Here is a 21,405-nt window from a genome sequence, read left to right as displayed (position 1 = left end):
GTAATTTTAAAAAATTTTAAAGATAAAATTGCCTAAGTTTGTATTGCAGTCTCCAAATAGAGACTGTATTTAGCATTGCTATATATATATATATATATATTTTTTTTTTGTAGCATTATTTTTTTCTAATTTAAACAGTTGGCGGAACACGTGGCATTGCCACATCAAGTGGGCAAAACCAGCGGTATTGTTGAAGGAGCCGAATATTCGAAAAGGTTTCAATCTTTTTGTCTTTCGATATTTCCGATGCCCTCACTCTCGAGTTTTTAGCTCCCAACGAATCCCTACTTATTCAACGAACTCACATCGTTCTCTTCACCACGCTCTCCGCATTGGCGCTTTCTCTCGCACATAGGTAAAGCCTTTCCCTTTGTTTCTGCCTGTCTCTGTATGTGTCTTTGTTGTTCTTGCTGTTGGAATTGCTGGACTTTAAGTTACAAAAATGCCCACATTTACTTTCTGTCTTGGCCTGTTTCTGACTTCAGCTTAGACTTTTTTCCTGATTCATGGGTTTTTATCTCGGTTCAGTTTCTGGGTTCTAATGGGTTGTCCCCTGCTCTGCCAAACTAAGGTTTACTTACTCTCCTTAGCAGTGTGACAAATCAGAATGATGGTGTTGAATAATTTGGAGGTCAAAGAACGAAATTTAGAATGGTAGCTATTTTTTTCAGGCTGTGAAATGTATAAAGCAATAAAATTGCTTAAAATAATGAAGTTGCAATGATTTTTTTCGTGCTTATAGGCTATATTACTAACAAGCAATTGATATGCAATGTAACTACGCTTTTACCATTCAAATCGAAGGGTTTTTGTTGTCTTCTTGTGCAAGCTTGGACTTTTCAGTTAGAGGATATGTTTCTAGATTCATTTCTTTGAATTGAACTATGGCAGAAGTTGGGCATGCACGGCCACGGGATGTTTTGACATATTTGAGGATTTCTTTTTGGGTGTGGGGGTTGGGGGGCGGGAAGAATTTGAAGTTTTAATCAAGAGTATGCTAACACGCAAGTATATCTAACGTTCAGTTCATATATTGGAGGGGGTGGGGTATGTCACGCATGGTAAGATAATAGAATCTCCATATCACTTAGTGTGAAATTTGTGAGTTTTCTTGTAGTGCAGGATTTTTCTTTCCATTCTTTTTTCGTCAGTCAGTCATGAACCCAAATCCTAATGGGTCATGAACATGCAACTTCATCCATTTTAGGTTAGAGCTCATTGCTGAGATTTACTATACACTTTTCTACGTGTTAACACAATTACCCTTATTCTTATAGATCTCTATTCTTCACTGTGAGATTTCAATTATTGGAGATGGCAACAGCGGCTTCTGGCCTGCAAATTGCAGCAGTGAGACCCTCCTTTTCTTCTTCTCGTAGACTTTTCAAGGCAGGTGCTGCAATTCTTGGTGATAATTGCAAGGCAGCATCATGGAATAAGCTTACAAGTGCATGCCATATATCATCTGTAATACCTTTCCAGCGGAGTTTTACATCATCCTCCATTAAATTTGATAAGTTTTTTACTAAAGCAATGTCTGAAGCTAGTGATAACAAGCCAGCCTCAGGTTTGCCTATTGATTTGAGAGGTCAGTTTTCCCTTTTTCTCACTTTCCCTTGTTGGTCCTGATCTTTGCTCGTATGTTAACCCCTTTTATGAGTTCCAAAGGTCTTGCGATTATTCTGTTTCCACTTTCATCCTGTGTTTTCTGATACTGAGAGATTGTGATGGTAGTAAGTTGTCTATTTCCTTGATCTATCAGTGTTCCTATGCTTCTTCATAATTGCTGGTAGAAACTATGGAATTCAAAGAAGCAACCACTGTAACATCTTTGTTTCTTGATGTCCACTCTATTTGGTTGTATATGCATGTGAACTGCAGTCTAACAGCTGTATCCAATATATTACTCTAATGATGGCATATGATCAAACCTCTTTTATTTGCAACTTCTTCTTAAATTCTTAGCTTGTGGATTGATCTGTGATGATTACATACGCCTGGTCTGGCCTTTGTATGTGCCATGTTGATAAATGGCCAGGTCTTTGACACCTGCCTTATTGATACTTACCACAGGTCAAAGAAACCCATGGACACACACACATCCACACACATATATATTAAAAGAGACTATAAACTGGAGTAATCTGTGTAGGTAAGAGGGCATTTATTGCTGGTGTAGCTGACGACAATGGATATGGTTGGGCAATAGCAAAATCTCTTGCAGCTGCGGGTGCTGAAATTCTGGTGGGCACATGGGTGCCTGTAAGTAATCAGCCTGATCTTCAGCACTCTCTGTTTTTTCCCCCAAAGTTCCCGTGTATCTCTTTTTTGGATAATTACTGACTATAAGCTTTTCTCTAGGCTTTGAACATTTTTGAATCCAGCCTGCGACGTGGAAAGTTTGACGAGTCACGTGTGTAAGTAATTTATTGCACACACTGGTTTATACTTCTAGATGGCCTCTTCTAACAAGAAATTTCATGAGTCAGGTTGCCAGATGGCTCTTTGATGGAGATTACTAAAGTATATCCCTTAGATGCAGTCTTCGACAACCTTGAGGATGTACCTGAAGATGTAATGGAGGGGAATACACTTCATTTATTTATTTTTATGAATCAAGAGGGATATAATTTATGGGATATGCTTCGTATATTTATTTATTTTTGTGGCTTATTAAAAAAATTATTTATTTTTACAAATGGAGACAGATATAATTTATACGAAGAAAATTTGGAAAAGCGTCAAAATGTATTACTGATAAACATGCGATGTTACTTCTTGCAGGTAAAAGCAAACAAACGTTATGCAGGATCTAGTAATTGGACTGTTGAGGTATAAACTCATTTTTCCACATCTGTTGGTTTTGTTTAAGTGTCAAGGAACCTTTAAAGCCTGTAATTGGAGATTGAGGAAAAGGTTTGAGGTCATTTATGGGCGGTCTACTCGAATTTGAATGAGGTTTTTTAAGTTCAAAATCCACTTTAGACGTGGAACTTTTCCTAGGGATTGCACTTGAACAAATTAGCATAGATTTATGCTCATGACATATTAAAACTGGAATCCAAGAATACGTTCAGGTTTGAAATGTCACTAAAACATTGGCCTTTGCACTTAATATATACAGAATGCCAAAATTGAATAGATATAATTTCTATTCTTCTTCTTGCTTCTAAATTTTCTTGCAGGAAGTTGCTGAATCTGTGAAGAAGGATTTTGGCAGCATCGACATACTTGTTCACTCACTTGCAAATGGGCCAGAGGTAAGGTTGTTCTAATTGTGAAATAACTAGATGACATCTAACCGGGAGTTAAACGAGCAATGACCCCTTTAATAGGTCACTAAGCCTCTGTTGGAGACATCAAGGAAAGGATATCTTGCAGCTTTATCTGCATCAAGTTACTCCTATGTTTCTTTGCTGAAGCATTTCGTTCCAATAATGAATCCAGGCACACTTCTACACCCCCAATAATGCTGTTCTCGGCCATCTGCTTTTTCAATTGTACAAGATTTTTTGCATTGAGGCACATATGCGGAATTAATATGTGGTTGTTGCTGTTACAGGGGGTTCTTCTATTTCTCTTACATATATTGCTTCTGAGAGGATTATTCCTGGGTATGTATGTCATGCATTGATTGCTTTGCTGGTCTTCTTTACGGAGTTGTAACTTTCAATAGGGTGATGGAATTCTGATATGTTATGAACAGATATGGTGGAGGCATGAGTTCTGCAAAAGCTGCTCTGGAAAGTGACACAAGAGTGAGTTTGCATTACTTTATTTTCATGCGTTTCACAACTTGGGACATTTTTAAGCTTGAGATATGTATTTGGCCTGTATTTTAATGTGTATAGATTCAATTCAGGTGCTTGCTTTTGAAGCGGGCAGAAAACACAAAATCAGAGTCAACACAATATCTGCTGGTACCTTGGCCCTATCTTTTCTTTCTTTCAAATTAAAATGGTGTTACTATCTCAGTCATATGTGTCTAATTTATCAAAAAGAGTTATATGCATCTAGTCATTGCCCCCAAGCATTGGTTTTTGCTATTGAACCATCAATAGTGTTGCCAATGCTCAAGAATGTGTCTGAGATACGAAAATCATCTAAAAGATGTAGCTAATAGGCATGTTTAGCTCGTTCATTTGCCAATATTTGTAACTTAAGGGCATGTTTGGACACTTAAGTATCTCATAGTTTTGTGACTAGCAAATGTTTTATTGGGTTTTGGGAAATGATAGAGAAAAAGTTGAGTAAAAATATTATAAAATTAAAAATTGTTTGAACATAATTTTTTAATATTATTTTTGTTTTGAAGTTTGTAAAAGTTGTATTGATTTTTTTGTTTTGCTTTGAAGTTTGTAAAAGTTGTATTGAGTTTTGTGTTTGACCAATGATTAGATGAAAAAGTTGAAAAGTTGAAAAGTTGAAAAGTTGAGAATTTGAAATTGAAAAGTGTTTTGTATTTGAGTGATATTTGAAAATGAAATTATGAGAAGTTTTGAGAATTCTCGGAGTGTCCAAACATGCCCCAAGTCTCCTTAATATATCTTTTCACATCACGGATTATTGATAATTCTAGAGACCACCTACCCACACCCTTGATCCATAGCTATATAAATTTTTACCTGTCCACATTCTGGGTGGTAACTATTGTTTTACATCTTGGGACCTGGATCTTCTTGATCTCATTTGGTCTAGTTTGATACTTGGGCTTGTTAAAGAATTTAAGTATTTCCTGGTATCACCAATAGCTTGATTCCTCGGGTTAATGAATTATCTTCTGGTTTTGACCTCAGGTCCACTAAGGAGCCGTGCGGCAAAAGCAATTGGATTTATTGATATGATGATTGACTATTCACTAGCTAACGCACCTCTGCAAAAGGAACTATCTGCAGGTGACTTTCCAAATGTTCATTATATCCTTATGATTTTACATGCTTTATTCCTCTTGTTTTACTACATAGTTACTTAGTTCGTAAGCTCTGATTAAACAGAGGAAGTGGGGAACACAGCTGCCTTCCTAGCATCACCTTTGGCATCTGCTATCACCGGTGCTGTCATATATGTTGACAATGGCCTGAACGCAATGGGTGTGGGAGTGGACAGTCCAATATTTGAGGAACTTGACATTCCAAAAGATAAGCACTAGAGTTTGCTGCTCCTTTTTTCCTCACTCGGCTTCATGCTTAGAATGGCTTGCTTGGCCAGCGGCCCCTTTTTGTTTTGAGAATTTTTCTTTTCCTTTTTTGGGACGGCGATATTTTTTCTAGTAATAACTCTTGAGTGAAATTGATTTGAAGCTTAAACATGTGTTAAAGCTGGCTAGGATCTAGATGTGCACCTAGTATTAATTTAAGATTAGATTTTTAAGGTGAGGTCCTTGTTTTCATGTCCTGCACTTAGTATTCATCTGTGCCTACCAAGAACATAGGCAGGTATGGTGCTTGAGGTGTGATCAAATTACCCTTGCAGATGAATTCATGAGACATATAATGCCTAGAGTTCTGTTCTGTCTCAAAATTGAATTGTCAAAACATCAGGAGCCTATTGTTTTTATACATTGTAATCATTCGCTCACACGATTGGTTTTGACAATGGTTTTTTTATTTACAAATCGGTGTGGAAGACCTTTCACATGTTTACAATTACATGACAAGTTTTGGTTTGCAAGATATTTGACTTTTAAATTTTTATTGTAAATCGAATTATATGGTTGTGGACAGTGTGACACACTGGCTTGTAAATATATATATTTTTTAAATAGAAACTACTAATTTATTTTCTTTTCCCTTTAAAACGTCAAAATTATGCCTAAAAGTTTTCAAAATAAAATATATTCCAATCCAAACCACAACAACCGACGTTGCCATTTGTCTTTTCTTCTTTTTTTTTTTTTTTAAGCAAATAAGCATATCATAAATGAATTAAGAGATTAAGAGATTACAGGATACAAGGTTAGATGGGGGTGGGAGTCTCCTATAGTCTTTTTAAAGCCAGTAGATACAACATGAAAAATAAAAAAGGAAAGATTTGGAGCAAAAAATTTGGCTCCCACCCATTTCCCGTAAGGGAAAGCTGCTCGAAGCTGTAGTAGAGAGTTGTGTGTTGCATTTTGTTAGTCTAGACTGGCTAAAAGAGACTTTCATGATCATTTTAACTTTATCCGGTTAGAAAAAACGAGAATATAAGATAGTAACAACCAAAAACTGTGTTGAATCGCTGGCAAAAGACAGTCCTATTGTTTTTTCTCTTTTCTTTTCGATCATGTTAATTCTTTTTCAAAGGTATTTACCATTTATATCAATTTCTTTAGAGAAGAGGTAGGTACGAGAAGATTACAAGATTAGATTTATTGGAGTGACTTTAAAATTAATAATTTAAGAGCACGTTTGGTATTGAGGTGATTTCAAATAATTTATAAATAGTAGTAAAAAAACATTAAAATATTAAATAATAAAAAAATAATGATAAAATATTAAAATCATTCCACTATTCAAACATAGCCTAAGAGTGAGTGCAAATGACATAGTGAGAAGATTAGTTATTTATTTTGTCAATCCAATCCCATAAATACATTATCCTATACATCACGCATCATACAAATAAGTATAACGAAGCTTTATCTGAAATTGCAGTCAAATTCATTGATGTGTCGTATTTAAATCATTTCATATATTTTTCACTAAAATGAGTGATTATTTAAAATAAAAAATTTTACTCATGTGGTATAGGAATTATAATTAGAAGAATTAAAAAAGAAAAGAAAATGTATTGTGCATGATGCATAGGATAATGAGTGATAAAGTTTATTTAAAATATGCTAATTGAAAATAATAAAATTTAAGAATACAACACCAGCTCATGCAGATAAACAGAGACACCCAAGCCAGCTAATCGATTCTCTCTTCTAATTACCGCTGATAATTAATATTATATTACTATACGACCACGTTCCAAGTGTCGGGGGAAAAAATATGCATGCTTCCATGGTGTGGACCACAAGAGGTGTGGCAAAATTAAAACAAAAAAAAAAAAAAAAAAGGAGCCAAAATATTGAAACCGACCTAGAGGAATACACACAATCTAACAGATAAGAACGGCCATTGAACCTAGCTATATATACATTGCAGGAGGTGACTGAACAAAAAGAGGACAAAACCTGCATCTTTGAGGGGAGAGAGGAGAGAGATCCATGATATATGTATATTTCTAGCAACCCTACCCTAGCCTTTAAGTAAGCTTTTTAGGCTTACACCTACGGATTGCATTGGCTCTCTTGGGAACACCATCTTTGTTGTCAGGTGATTCCTCTACGATGGATTCTTCCTGCACTACAAGGCCACGGTTCCTCGTCAGTTTCCTTATTGGCGTTGTGGGTAATCCTGCTTGGGAATTGTCGACTGCTGGCTCCACCTGAGAAGCAGCTGCCAAGTTTGTGTTATTCCTGTGTGGCATGAGCTCCTCGCCAACTGAAACAGCGTCCATCATTAGCTGTAAAACAATCAATCAGAGATTGGTTCCCATAACAAAATATGCCAAGATACAATATCATGAAACAAAATCGGATAAACTATCAAAAAAGCCAGATTTATTAACAGACTTCAGGGACTCACCACGAGTCATCTAACTCACAAATATAAGACAAGCACTAACAGGACCTCAGTAGACCAAACTTTCTTTAAGCAAGGAAATAAAGATACACTCCATTTAAGACCCAAAAACACAGGATAAGTTTACTTGCCATCCTGATAAGCTTTTACCATTGTTGCCAGTTGTTTTCAACAAAACAAAAGTGAAACTTTTATACAGTTTCCACTCATAGCAGCTGGTCATAATATGGTTTGAGCAATTTGTGCAATGGATATTGCTTGTATTCGTTCTATTGTCACTACACAGCTACCATGTACCCACCCGTTAAGGACTTGAGAGTCCAGGCTTCTTGAATGGAACTAATAATAAAAGGTGCATGCACACACACACAAACCAAATAATTTATCAAATCCAAAAATTCTTTGGTACCTTCCAATCCCTGAAATCATATCTGAACACAAAATGACCATAAGTAACCTCCCCTGACATAACAGAATTGGCAGCAGGAGCATTCCTTGGAGCTGAGAAAGAAAATGTAACAACAAATAACAATGTGCTCACAAAAAAGAAAAACCACGGGAACAAATGGCACTCATAACACAAAAAAATATTTATTTATTTTGATAAGATGTACTTACAAACAAGATGACAACCATTTTCCTGCACAGTTATTTCAGCTCGCCCATCTTTGACTAGGAAGGACAGAGCAAATAAATTTTCTATTGTCTGCGCAAAGGACTTCCTATTCAATATCAAACTTTCGAGTCTAACACGCTTCTTCTTCCTTAATATCTCAAACATTGTTGACATATTCTTGTCAGTATCTGTCTTTCCTTCTCCCCCAGTATCATCAACCTGTAACAATGAATAATAAATCTGGCTAAATGCACATTGTTGCTAGATCAAGTTAGAAGAATCAATGTAATAATACAGAGAATTTATTTCAAACTCGCTCTTGGATCTTAAACTTTGGCATTGCCATGAGAATCAGGCCACAAAACACAACAGAGAACACATTTGAAAACAACTCACTGTGTGTTAGTACACACTTCCAGAGACATTACAAGAAGCATCCAACAAATAGGTTACAAGAAAGAAAATAGTATTCACCAAGCTTCAGGTGAAGCTCATGAGAAGAATTTGCAATAATGGACCAGGGAGGAAACAGTCTATTTAGAATCAAATCGTATAAAGCATTGCAATTCTAATGCATAACCTCTCTGCCAAGATAGGGAATATAAAAATCATTTTTTATTTTACATTCCTTCCTCTTAGAAAGAAAAGCAACTTTCAACAACATGAACCCAAGCAAGAGAACCTTAACACCACAATCGGCCTAAACTTTTACATTTGTTAACAACAGCATTTGATCTCCCATTCTGCAGAGTCACAAATTTTGTCAAAGGAGAAACCTGCTATCTCTACAACTTCTGATTGACAATTTACCCATATCTTCTGTCGTTCCACTAGTCACTACAACATAAACATGGAAGCCGGGGAAAGAAAGTAATCTCACCTCTTCAGGATGAGCAGTTTCAGCTGGCTTTGAACGCTTTCTATGAACCACCATCTTCCGTTGCTTCAATTCAGTATTCATAGGTCCAGTCCTTTAGAAATAGATATATATAGAAAGACAATAAAACAACTAAGTAATCCACATTCAGACAAGAAAAAATGACAGCCCTTATTTATTCAGAAGTAAAAAGTATTGATAAAACTCACATGGTGCTACATCCATAAGCCTTGCTAAAAATAGGTGCAACAGCAACTCCAATATCTTTCCAGCGTACCATAATCTTAGCATTCTCTTGGGAGGAAACTCCCCTGCTGGATTGACCATATTCGTTGAGAAAACAGTTAACAAACTCTGCAGGTGTAATTCCCTCATTGGAATGTGACTTAACAGAACTTGCCAAAGTATTAGCAATGCCCAATAGTGCCTCAGCATCGGCAACTTGCTCCCTTGGCTTCTGAACTGAAGTGATCAAAACCGGTACACAAATTTGTGAGCCCACTTTCTTCAAGTAGATAAAAAAAAAAAAAACTATAGGACATTGTTGCAGATAGAAAGAAAAAATAAAAAATTCCTAAGCTTTTTATTCCTTTCATACTTTTATATTTTTTTTTCTTTCTTTAAGGTTTTAAATTACGAAAGTGTTAATAACATAACGGTCACGACTCTCTTGTGTGCAACCAATATGGGAAACATTGGTCTGTACGAAACCATCACAGTCGCGGTTTACGTCTCATATGTAGATATGCCCCGCGTTACATGAAAAATTGCGATTATTCCTAGCAATTTCAAAAATTCAATTGTTTTCAAAATCTCAATTTCAGGATCATGAAATTTCTTTTTCTTTTTTCACCATTCTTCACGTTTCTCGGCCACCAAACATACAACACATTAGTTTGATAAATAAACTATAACTAAATCATCATAAGTTCATAATCGGAATACCTAATTCATGCAACCTCTCTACTTCACCGATGATAGTACTGAACTTATCCGAGTCTGCCCGCGTTATATCCTCTCTCTCATCTGCAAAGAAAAAAAACAGACAGTCTATTCAATAAAATGCAAACAATTTCGAAATTAATTAAAATCAGAAAAGTGTAATATTTTCTTGATACCGTTAATAAGATTCATGACTGCCAGGTACTTGGAACGAAGTACCCGGCGATCCAAGTGGCTCGCACCGGCCGAATCATCGTCACCCAACGCCGAGTCCTCCACGTCTCCGTTAACCCGCTCGCGCTTAACGGCACGGAGTGCTTCCTCGGTGTCAACACCTCGGCTTCTAGTCTTCGGCATAGTCCCAGTATCCACAAATTCAATAGATAAATTGTGGAGAAGAGAAAACCCTAAATCGGAGAAATATGGGGAAAGAGGGAAAGCTAAAGCATATCAATCGGGAAAGAGAAGGGTCTGTGCACTGCTGTTTTGAGGGTATATCAATGAGAGTGGGTTTAAAACTCCATTTGATTTGGAGATTTATAAAGAGGGAAGTGGGAACAGCGGAATTGAATTTGAGAGAGAGAGAGAGAGAGAGGGTTTTTTGTTTTATTTTTAATTTCCCGCTCCTCTGAAATTCGCGATAATTTCAAACTTGGGCTGGATTGAAATAATGGAGGCCTGGGCTGGGCTGGGCTGGGCTGGCTGCCATTCTATCGTTTCATTACAATATTCTTCTTGCTCCTCTTCTTATAAGATAATTAGCTTTATATAACTAAAACGGCGTATTAATATCAAATTATCAATATATTGATCCAATCGAAACCTTTGATAAAATATATTAATTTTTTTGTAAAAAAGAGAGACATATAAAATAAATCTTATAAAATTTATTGAGCATTAATTTATAAGCAAAACAAATTTATAAAGAACGCTATTAAAACCAATCTATGCTTTGAAAGATGATTATGCACTATGAGCAACCCGGCCAACCGAACACATGACTGCTTTGAACGCCATTCTGTTTGTTTGTTTGTCCGGGAATAGAGACTACGCAACTCTCCAATTACTAATAAAAACTAAAGGAATAAATACTTCCAAAAATCCTGTAATGACGCCAGGTACTGTGTTAATATGAAGCCATCGAACTCCAAGTCCATCTTTGTCCTGTTGAAAGTCATTGTTGCTGCTAACAATAGAGGCACATGACTCGTGGGGAAGAGGGCCGCCACAATTATGAGGATCTTCGTGTGCAGAGGCGTCAAAGCTCAGAAGTTGAGTGCCTAAAGGATATATAGCTCCATTGAAATGATTGGTTGCAACACTAAACTCATGCAAGAAATGCAACGTAGCTAGCGATGCTGGTATTTCTCCCAGCAATTGGTTTCTAGATAGATCGAGTGTATTTTTTTTTTTTTTTTTTGGTGATAGAAGACAAGTTTATTAATAGACATTAGCCTTACAAATGTTTATCAGTCCAAACGACTTGAGAAATTACATAAGGGAAATATCCCCATCACAAACTAATGTTGTTGACATTCCAAGCAAATATTGCAAGCCTATGCGTGACTTCATTACTACACATCCTCCTCACATGTCTAACTTCGCAACTTTGAAAGCATGTCTAAATATTGAAAGCATGTGTGACTTTCAGTCTCGTAGTCAAACCACAAACTATACGACTCATTCTCTCCATTAGTGTCATTCATTGTTGGCCCATTCGACAGTTTGACGTTTCCAACACCTTTCTGGATGGTAATCTCTCTGAAGTAGCCTTCATGGCCCAACCACAATGTGTACACATCACGTGTGCAAGCTGCATAAGGCCATCTATAGCCTTAAACAAGCCCCATGCCCATGGTATTTCAAAATCCGTAACCGTTTCCTTGAACTTGGCTTTGTTGCCTCCAAAGCAGACAGTTCCCTTTTTATCTATTGTTAACACTAAATGGAATTCTATGTTTTAGTTTATGTTGACGATATACTCGTTATTGGTTCCTCCATGACTGTCATGCATACACTACTTCAAAACCTATGCATTGGTCTTTCGATTAAAGACTTAGGGCAACTTCATTTCTTTTTGGGTGTAGAAGCACATTTCCAACACAATGATCTTTTTTTCTCCCTCAGCATAAATATATCCAAGACTTTACTCCTTAAGGCCAACATGCACAATGGCTACTAAGGGTGACAATATGTGACATGACCCGTGGATCCAACATGAACACAACACGAAATTAGCAGATTTGGATTTGATGTTATACTGAACTCATTTGGCTTCAGGGACTTCTCAACGATCTTGGCATTTCTCTACATCAACCATCCATTTTATGGCGTGACAATATTGGTGCCACATACCTTTTTGTCAATCTCATTTTTCATGTCCGTGCCAAGCATGTGGCTATTGATTTTTACTTTGTTCAGGAACGTGTTATTCATGGTCATCTTAAGGTACAATTTATCTCAGGCATGGACCAACCCGTGGATATTCTCACTAAGCCATTGGTTGCACCCAAATTTGTTATTTTATGGGACAAGCTCAATATCACTGCTACTTCGTTGAGCTTGAGGCGGCGTATTAGTGCTACAACTAAAGGACCCGACAATCATGCCAAATTAATAGCGAAGAATTTCTCCACAATTGGTGGCAACTTACTCACATATTCAAAGTCACCTGCATAGCTACGTATCAAATCTCCATGATTCTAGAAGCTGTCTCTCCAACGTTCACTTTGTTTTTTTGTAATATATATTTTCATTAATTGCATTATTGACTCTATATGTATCATAGCACATGTACAAGATATTGTGTGTGCAATAAATCAATATTTTATACCTTCTTTAATTAGTAGTTGTGAACTAACCTAGATAAAACTATTCATCATACTCCACATGCAATAATTTTCAGAGTTAGTAGGAGGTTCCTCAAGTTAAGCTATATATAAAGTTAGCTGGTTATTGGAGTGATCTGGGGTAGCCATGCATTTGTTAGTTTGGAGGTTTCTAATTGGAATTTGTGGCCTTTACCTGTGTTGGATACAGGTTACACTAATGGGGGAAACACATTGTGTACATATTGCAGACTGAATGTGTGGCGCCCTTGACCCCTACATGTGATTTGGTGGAAGTCGTAACATCTGGATGATGACCACACAGACCATACACCCATCGCCATGTGCAAGTGTGTGCAAACATGCAAAATGTGTACAACATAAATAACGCAGCGAAAAAATATAAGGCAGTTAAAACTAAGTACCAAAAAGATTAAAAATGATACAACCCGAAACAAATTCCTCCATGAGGTTAATACAGGCATCCGACTGAAATAAAGGAAATGAATACAAAGGTCTAACAACAAATAACGGGTAAAGTCCCAAGCCATCACTCCTCAGATAGGGCTGGTTCTTCCTGCTGATACCCCTCATCTGCATCAAAGTCTACGATTCCATGAAATGGAACCGTATGCAGGAATACCAAAATGAGATTTCATAATCTTAGTAAATAAATCACCAGAGTGACTACCAAGAGATTCAAGCATAAAATTATACAAACAAACAAACAATGCACAACAGTCATGGAAGAATAAAAAAATCCCAAAAAAATCATTTTTACAACCATCCCCAAAATGCATTTATTAGAACCACTTACGCCAAAAACCCCTTCGTACCCAAAAACACATCTATTTATTACTCATGCACCATGGTCTCCCCTATAGACTATGCGCATATCCTGGCTCCCTTCGTCACACCACGAGTAACAACCGTACATGTGACTTTGTAATGAACGATGCCCAATTCCGTGTCCGGCGGCACGGGCTTCGTGTGCAACACACGCAATCTTAAGTTAATAGAAAAAAGATAAATTTAATTATTTATAATATTATTTCTTTCTCAATGGAGATTCTCTCTTAATTTGTAGAAATAGAAAAAAGAAGGAAGTCGCGAATTATATAATTAATCATCATAAGTGACATACACGTGCTGTTGAATGATATATACAATGTGCTAGAGATTAGAGGAATATACATCCTAATTAGATACATTTATTATGAGATTGTAAATATCATATGACAAACTAAAAGAAAAAAGTTTCAACATGATTCAATAAAAGAAAAAAGTTTCAACATGACTCAATAAATCTCATTAAGCAAGCAATTGTAGAGAAAGAATGCACATTAGTTTATGCGTATAATGTAAATATAGTTCATATAAGTTATAATATGTTAGTCAAGTGATTAAATTCTATTAATTGTTTTATAGCATCTATAGTAGTTAGTGGATAGGTTTTAATAGTTTCATTTACTAGTTATAGAATTTTCATTAAATTACAAAAAATTTTCATTAAATTTCAAAAAAATTTTGTAATTTAATTTATTTTCAATTATTCAAGTTTATTAAAAAAAATAAACAAGCTTTTGCAGGTACAAAATAGTTCAATTACAAGTTCTATGTATAGTATCGTACTCGAGTGAGGCATAGCATGCAGTACTAAGCAAAAAAGTGCAATACATAAAACGGCAATGAGGAAAACTTTGCCTACTGATGCCAGCCAAAAATGATTACTGACGCAGTCTTTTCTTCACATGCATGATGATAAAACTTTGCCTAGACTTAGAACTCGAGATAGAGGAAAAACTACTAAACTCATAACTAATTATTGACACCCTTTAGTGTAAGAAGATCATAAACTAATTACCTCCTCTTGTGCAATCTGGCCAAAGACACTGCGAATGCCACATAGAGTTGGTCTTTTAAGTTATTCAGGTGTCGGAAATATGAATCTCTCCAATTACGATTAAAAGCCAAAGGACCACAAACCGCCCAAAATCCTGTAATGAAGCCAAACATCACAGTAATATGAAACCATGGAATTGTACATCCATCTTTCCCATTCTGTATGTCCTTGTCTTTGTTGCCATTAGTAATATGGTCACAACGAGGAAGTGGGGCGCCGCAAAGTCTAAGATTCCCCTCATATGCAGACGTATCAAAACCTTGGAGTTGAGTGCCCGAGTGTATTCGCCCATGGAGATTATTGTTAGCTACACTAAACGTAGCCAAGAAATGCAGACGAGCAAGTGATGCTGGTATTTCACCAGATAACTGATTTGCCGAGAGGTCTAGGTCTACCAAGTTTGTAAGTTCTGATATTTGGTCTGGAATGTTCCCTGTGAAGCTGTTATGACCAAGATGTAGTGCTCGAAGCAACTTCAAACGTCCAATTTCAATGGGGATACTGCCACTAAGACTATTATTATTTAACGATAACTGTGGGTAAAAGTAGGAGAGGGAGCTGTACTGGCGAACCTCATTTTTTGCTATGTGAAAAACCGGTAAAAGCAAAGAATCATTGTCTCGTTGATAAACTTGTGCTGATACTAATGCGGGCAATGCACAAAGTTCCTTAGGGAATTCACCCGATATGAGGTTGTGAGACAATTGTAAAGACCTGAGCCTCGGAAGGGTCGACAACCAACCTGGAATTGAACCTGTGATACGATTACGATTTAGTAACAGAATTTCTAGCTTCTTGAGCATAGATAGCCACATAGGCAATTGACCGGTCAGTTGGCATTCATCAATATCCAAAAGTCGAAGATTTTGAAAACCAACTATGTCATCATCATTCGGCAATCTCTCATGCAGAAAATTGCGTCCTATTAGGACAACTTCGAGACTCTTGCAACGCATCAGAATTTTGATTGCCGCAGTGATGTTGGTTAGATTGTTGAAACTAAGTGAAAAAAAAGATAAATATTTCAGTTGAGCAATCTCTGATGGGATTTGCCCCTCTAGCTGGTTTCGGGAAAGTCGAATTGCTCTAAGGGACTTGCAGGATTGAAAGCTTATTGGAAAGCTACCAGTGAAGCCATTATTAGTGAAGTCAAGAATAGTAAGCTGTTGAAGACCGGAGAAATTAAAGTTGGAGATATTTCCTTGAAACAAATTCATTCGTAAATTCAATTCGATGAGATTTGTGCAATTCATCAATGATGAGGGCAAAGAACCTGTAAAGGAGTTTGTATGAAGAAGCATGTGCTTTAATTTGGAAAGCCTCCCAATATTTGGAGGTAACTTGCCGCTCAATCGATTTGCATACAGCTCAAGGAGGGTGAGTTTGGTTAGGTTCGCAATGTCATCGCTAATGGGTCCGGAAAGATTATTGAAAGGTAAAGAGATTTCTTCTAATGTTGTCACACTATATAGATCATTCGGAAGTAACCCAAAGAGAGAGTTAAAGCCTGCTCGGAAAATCTCTAGTTTGGAACATGCTCCTACTCCGAAAGGAATTTGACCAGTATGATTATTGAAAGAGAAATCAAGAAGCCTGACCAAACGGGAATCCATGCAAAGATGAGAAGGAATGGGGCCTTGGAAACTATTGTTGCTGACATTGAGCTTGATCAAGTTCCAAGCTCGTTCGAGGAATGATGATTGGATTGTACCATGGAAGTGATTGCTAGAGATGTCAATTATTTGAATAGAGGGAGGCCAACCATGATGAGTAGATGATCCATTAGATGAAAATAGCAAAGATACATCTCCAACTAAATAGTTGTAACTTAAATCAAGAATCATGAGTTGATTCAAGGATGAAAAGAATTCACTAGGGAGAGAACCTGAAAGTGAATTGTGGGAAAGATTCAGGTGAGAGAGATGCATGAGGTTTCCAAGAAAATCAGGAGATACACTTCCTGTTAGGCCTTTAGAAGGCAACCAAACATGGGTGACCTGACCCTTGTGATCACAAGAAATACCTTCCCAGTGGCAGCAATCGTTCGAAGACCAATTTAAAGGAGGAGAGGACGTACTGACCTTTAAGGCCATGAGAGAGTTGAGATCTGCTTGGTTGCATGCATTATTTGCAATGAGAATGACGAGGAGCTGAAGCAAAATGAAAAGGAGATCATGAGGAGTAAAGCAGAGCATCTTTTTTGTTTGATAACTAAACTGAAGCACACAATGAAATCAGTTTGATCCTGCTATTTATAGAAATCTGATCATATTCTTTTTACCATGTAGTTGAGGTCTTTCATTAGGGCATTATATATAGGGACTTGGCTCATGCCATTTAGGTAGGACTGGCCAGACGAGAATATTAGGAATATAAATAGGGATATTGTGATGATACCATATTCATATTCTGATTAGTGAAAATGCCATAGGATCATGTATGAGATCTCCATAATGTTCCATTGGAGATCGTTACAATTTTAACAAATATTGGATCGACTCATTTAATTAATTAATAATTAATTTAGTATTTTCTTATTAAAAAAGTAGACATTGTTATTGACTTTAGTCTCATTTGGGTGGGAGCAACTATCTGATCAGTCAAAGCCCTTAAACAAATTAAGACAAGAACAAATTAAGCTTTCCACTTCATACACGACAAAATAAGGGAATCCCTTCTTTAATTCCCAATTTTTAAGAGCCCTTAAACACTTTCCCAAGAAAATAACCAACTATCTGATCAGTCAATTCGACCATGGATGGAGTTCAATATCCCAGCTGTGAAGATTACGACTTGAAGGCGTATACGCATGCATAGCCTAGCTTTCTGTTTTGTTTGTTCACTAGAAATCCATTCCAAATATCCTATTACACAAGAAGTGCCGTCAATCACACGGATTTGGCATGGGCGACTCATGAACTTCGGAACAAGGACTTGGAAGAGAGAGAGAGAGAGAGCGAGAGAGAGGAATATCCAAATTTAAAACCTTTGAAAGAAATTATTATTTTTTTCATATTCTAACACCTAGCTATAGAAGCAAAAAACTCTAAATTAGGTTAGTTAAAATTGAAGGCTAGTGAGAAAAGATGTTTAAAAAGTATTTTTTCAATTTTAATTTTATTAAAACATAACTAAAATTAAAAAAATAGATCATTGTACAAATTTATATATTAATATTATATATTATTATATGTTAATGTTTATATATTAGTATTACATGTTATTATATTTAATTATTATATATTAGTAATATTACTTGTTATTATAAATTTATATATTTGTATTTATTGATAATACATTAGTATTAAATGTTATTATATGTTTTATATAATTAATATTATATGTTATTATACAAAGGAAGAATGTAAGCCCTTATTACGTAATTATACATTACTAGCACATCTCCTTTCGTAGTCATCAACATTAATAATGCATGTAAAAAGAAAGAAATTTAAAACGCGTAGGTCTAATGAATTTGTACACCAAAGTTCTACGTAGCTTCGCTTCTCCTTGGCTCAAAATGAGGATACTGATGGTCTTATTATTCTTCTATTATCTTTTTATTACTTTATAGTATATTTGAAATTTTTATCAAATGATTAAAAAATATTTTTTAAAGATATTGTAATTTTTTTTATTTTTTTAAAAAATATTTACGATTATTAAAAAAATATATAAAAAAAAAAGAAAAAAAAATAATCTATTCAAGACACATTTTAAATTACAAATTCTTGATCCATAACAGTTCCCTTTTAAGAGCCCTTAAACACTTTCCCAAGAAAATAACCAACTATCTGATCAGTCAATTCGTCCATGGATGGAGTTCAATATCCCAGCTGTGAAGATTTCGACTTGAAGGCGTGTACGCATGCATACCTAGCTTTCCGTTTTGTTTGTTGACTAGAAATCCATTCCAAATATCCTCTTACACAAGAAGTACCGTCAATCACACGGATTTGGCCAAGGCGACTCATGAACTTCGGAACAAGGACTTGAGAGAGAGAGAGAGAGGAATATCCAAATTTAAAACCTTTGAAAGAAATTATCATTTGTTTTCATATTTTAACACCTAGCTATATATAGAAGCAAAAAACTCTAAATTAGGTTAGTTAAAATTGAAGGCTAGTGAGAAAAGATGTTTTAAAATTTTATGTGTAATAATGAAATGATTTGAGTTAAAATATTTTATTAGATTTTGAAAAATGAGAAAGAAAAAGTTGAATATAAATATTATAATGTTAAAAAATTATTTAAATATAATTTTTATTTTGAAGTTTAAAAAAGTTATATTAAATTTTTTATTTTGTTTTGAAGCTTGTAAAAGTTGTATTGATTTTTATGTTCGTATAATTATTAAATAATAATTAGTTGAAAAAGTAGAAAATTTAAAATTATTTTATTTTTAAATGATGTTTGAAAAATAAAGTATTAGAAGTTTTGAGGATTTCATATCTCATCTTCGTGTCCAAACGTCCATTCAGAGTACATGTAACAATGGTATATATTTATACACAACAAATTTTAGGACTTTGTTTAAATGGATGATGGCTATATAAAATATAAAATCTAATTAACAAATTAAAATATCTTGGAGAGGTACTGACACTATATATTATACATATTAATTATTATTTTTTTATAGAAAAACAGGGATGTCTAAATCAATGAAAGTTGGTAGATTAGTTGGCTTGGCACAAGGGAATACTTGATTTACAATTATATCTTACAAAAATAAGTTTTAATAAACATGTTTTGATAAATTTATTGTAAAATTATTATTATTATTATTATTTTAAGTTAAATTATTTTAGTTATCATAACAATTAGTTATAGATATATCAATATATAAATGCTTTCTTGCAATATTTTTTTAATAGACCTAACCGAGCAAAACGTATATCGTTTTCTGTTGTTGGCTAGTTGGCATTAACATAATCATCATGTTGCAGAGGTAACCCTGATAAGATTCACTCGAATACGTATGGTTAGTTTATTTTGCCGAATTATGAGTTAAAGGAAATAAATATATATAGGGTCGGAAAATGAGAGGTCAAACTAGCTAAATGCATGTGGACCAAAATTACATTTAACTACTCAGTATGGATCAAAATTAAGGGTTGGATAGTGAGATAAGATAAAATAATTTTAAATAAAAATTAAATAAAATATTATTAAAATATTTTTTAATATTATTATTATTTTAAAATTTTAAAAAGTTAAATTATTTATTATATTTTATGTAAAAAATTATAAAAATTATAATGATAATATGAAATAAGATAAGTTAAAATAATTTTGATATTTAAACTGAGCTAAAAAGTCTAGAGAAAATTACATAAAACTTGAAATTTGAGAAACTCAACTCGTTTAGTTTTGTAAAAATTAAGGTTTCGTTTGGTTACCAAACATTTTTCAACTCATCTCAATTCATCATTATAATTTATTTAAATTCTAACATAAAATATAATAAACAATTCAACTTTTTCAAATCTTAAAGTAATAATAATATTAAAAAATAATATTCTAACAATATTTTATCATCTTAACTCAATTTAACTCAACTCAATTCAATATTTAAATATAATCTAAATTATTTATTATATTTTATATAAAAGTTTCAAAAAAATTATAATAATTATACGATAATAATTTTATATAACAGACCAACCAAATTACTAACAAAAAAGTCTAGGGAGACAAATCTATGATAAAAAGGAGGTCATACACTCGTAAATCGCGTCAACAGTAGTTGGGGCCTGACACTGACGGCCGAATGGCAACGGGGACTGCCCGAATTCGAAGAGTGGGGCACGAATGACTGTATCAGACCGACTTTTTGTTTTTTTGTTTTTTTAAGGCCACCTAATACTTAATTCTATGTCTTTAATCTTACAGATAAGATAATCTTAAGAGAAGATAAAATTAAATCAAACAGGATGAATTAATATAAAAGTTAAAAGTAATATTTTGAATATCGGTTTGATAATCATTTCGGTGAGTATTGAAATGAGATATTTTGAAACTGATATCATTTCGAATATTATTTTGAAATAATTAATATATTAATAAATTATATTATATATAAATATATATATAAATTATAAATAATTTGATCTGAATTGAAGGATGAAAAATGAATTTTTATTTTGAAGAAATGAAAAAAAATGTAAAGATTGAAATATGGGCCAGTACGAGTCGAAATATAGATCGATACAGGTTGAAACGGTCAAAATTTTGATCAGTACGAAACTATATCTTTCTCTTTACCGGCTAAGCCATGGAAACGAAATATTTTGGTCATACCAACTGATACGGTACGAAATTTAAAACTTTGATTAAAAGTTAAATGAAATATTGTCAAAATATAAATTTGTATATTGAAATTTCAAAAAATTAAATTTTTTATTTGATTTTATATAAAAATTTGATAAATTTGTAACGAATATATAAAATAGAATAAATTAAGATGAGATGTGAAAATAAACAAGGTTTAACAGTACAAGGATAACTATTACAGTAGATTTTCAACGTAAAAATTGTGTGTGCATACCTTCAACGTCCATATTTATCGATGCAAGTCTAATCACAAGTAGCACATTAAAATAAAGAATAATGTTATATATAATTAT

General features: G+C 34.4%; 3 protein-coding genes across 3 annotated transcripts; 1 reads left to right on the top strand and 2 right to left on the bottom strand.

Moving 5' to 3' along the window:
• The first annotated feature begins 211 nt into the window (after positions 1–211).
• LOC108994493 (enoyl-[acyl-carrier-protein] reductase [NADH], chloroplastic-like) lies at positions 212–5,610 on the top strand. Its single transcript, XM_018969726.2, has 13 exons — positions 212–355; positions 1,278–1,588; positions 2,153–2,262; positions 2,362–2,417; positions 2,490–2,574; positions 2,785–2,832; positions 3,186–3,260; positions 3,336–3,447; positions 3,563–3,614; positions 3,707–3,758; positions 3,863–3,920; positions 4,797–4,895; positions 4,995–5,610. Exons 2-13 carry the CDS (start codon positions 1,315–1,317, stop codon positions 5,147–5,149), a joined length of 1,176 nt encoding a protein of 391 aa, XP_018825271.1. The 5' UTR covers positions 212–355; positions 1,278–1,314; the 3' UTR covers positions 5,150–5,610.
• Positions 5,611–6,905: 1,295 nt separating this feature from the next.
• On the bottom strand, positions 6,906–10,634 carry LOC108994494 (non-structural maintenance of chromosomes element 4 homolog A-like). The gene is made up of 7 exons (XM_018969727.2): positions 10,222–10,634; positions 10,049–10,129; positions 9,313–9,565; positions 9,107–9,197; positions 8,229–8,445; positions 8,020–8,111; positions 6,906–7,491 (listed from the first exon to the last, which is right to left on the bottom strand). The coding sequence occupies exons 1-7, from the start codon at positions 10,400–10,402 to the stop codon at positions 7,231–7,233; spliced, it is 1,176 nt and encodes a 391-aa protein (XP_018825272.1). The 5' UTR covers positions 10,403–10,634; the 3' UTR covers positions 6,906–7,230.
• Positions 10,635–13,284: 2,650 nt separating this feature from the next.
• Positions 13,285–17,039, bottom strand: LOC108994441 (receptor-like protein 2). Its single transcript, XM_018969664.2, has 2 exons — positions 14,738–17,039; positions 13,285–13,479 (listed from the first exon to the last, which is right to left on the bottom strand). Exons 1-2 carry the CDS (start codon positions 16,969–16,971, stop codon positions 13,473–13,475), a joined length of 2,241 nt encoding a protein of 746 aa, XP_018825209.1. The 5' UTR covers positions 16,972–17,039; the 3' UTR covers positions 13,285–13,472.
• Between the last annotated feature and the right edge of the window lie 4,366 nt (positions 17,040–21,405).

The sequence above is a fragment of the Juglans regia genome, chromosome 5, assembly GCF_001411555.2.
Source record: "Juglans regia cultivar Chandler chromosome 5, Walnut 2.0, whole genome shotgun sequence".
NCBI lineage: Eukaryota > Viridiplantae > Streptophyta > Magnoliopsida > Fagales > Juglandaceae > Juglans > Juglans regia.
The sequence above is the reverse complement of the archived record's forward strand: the minus strand, read 5'-3'. Positions and strand labels throughout refer to the sequence as shown.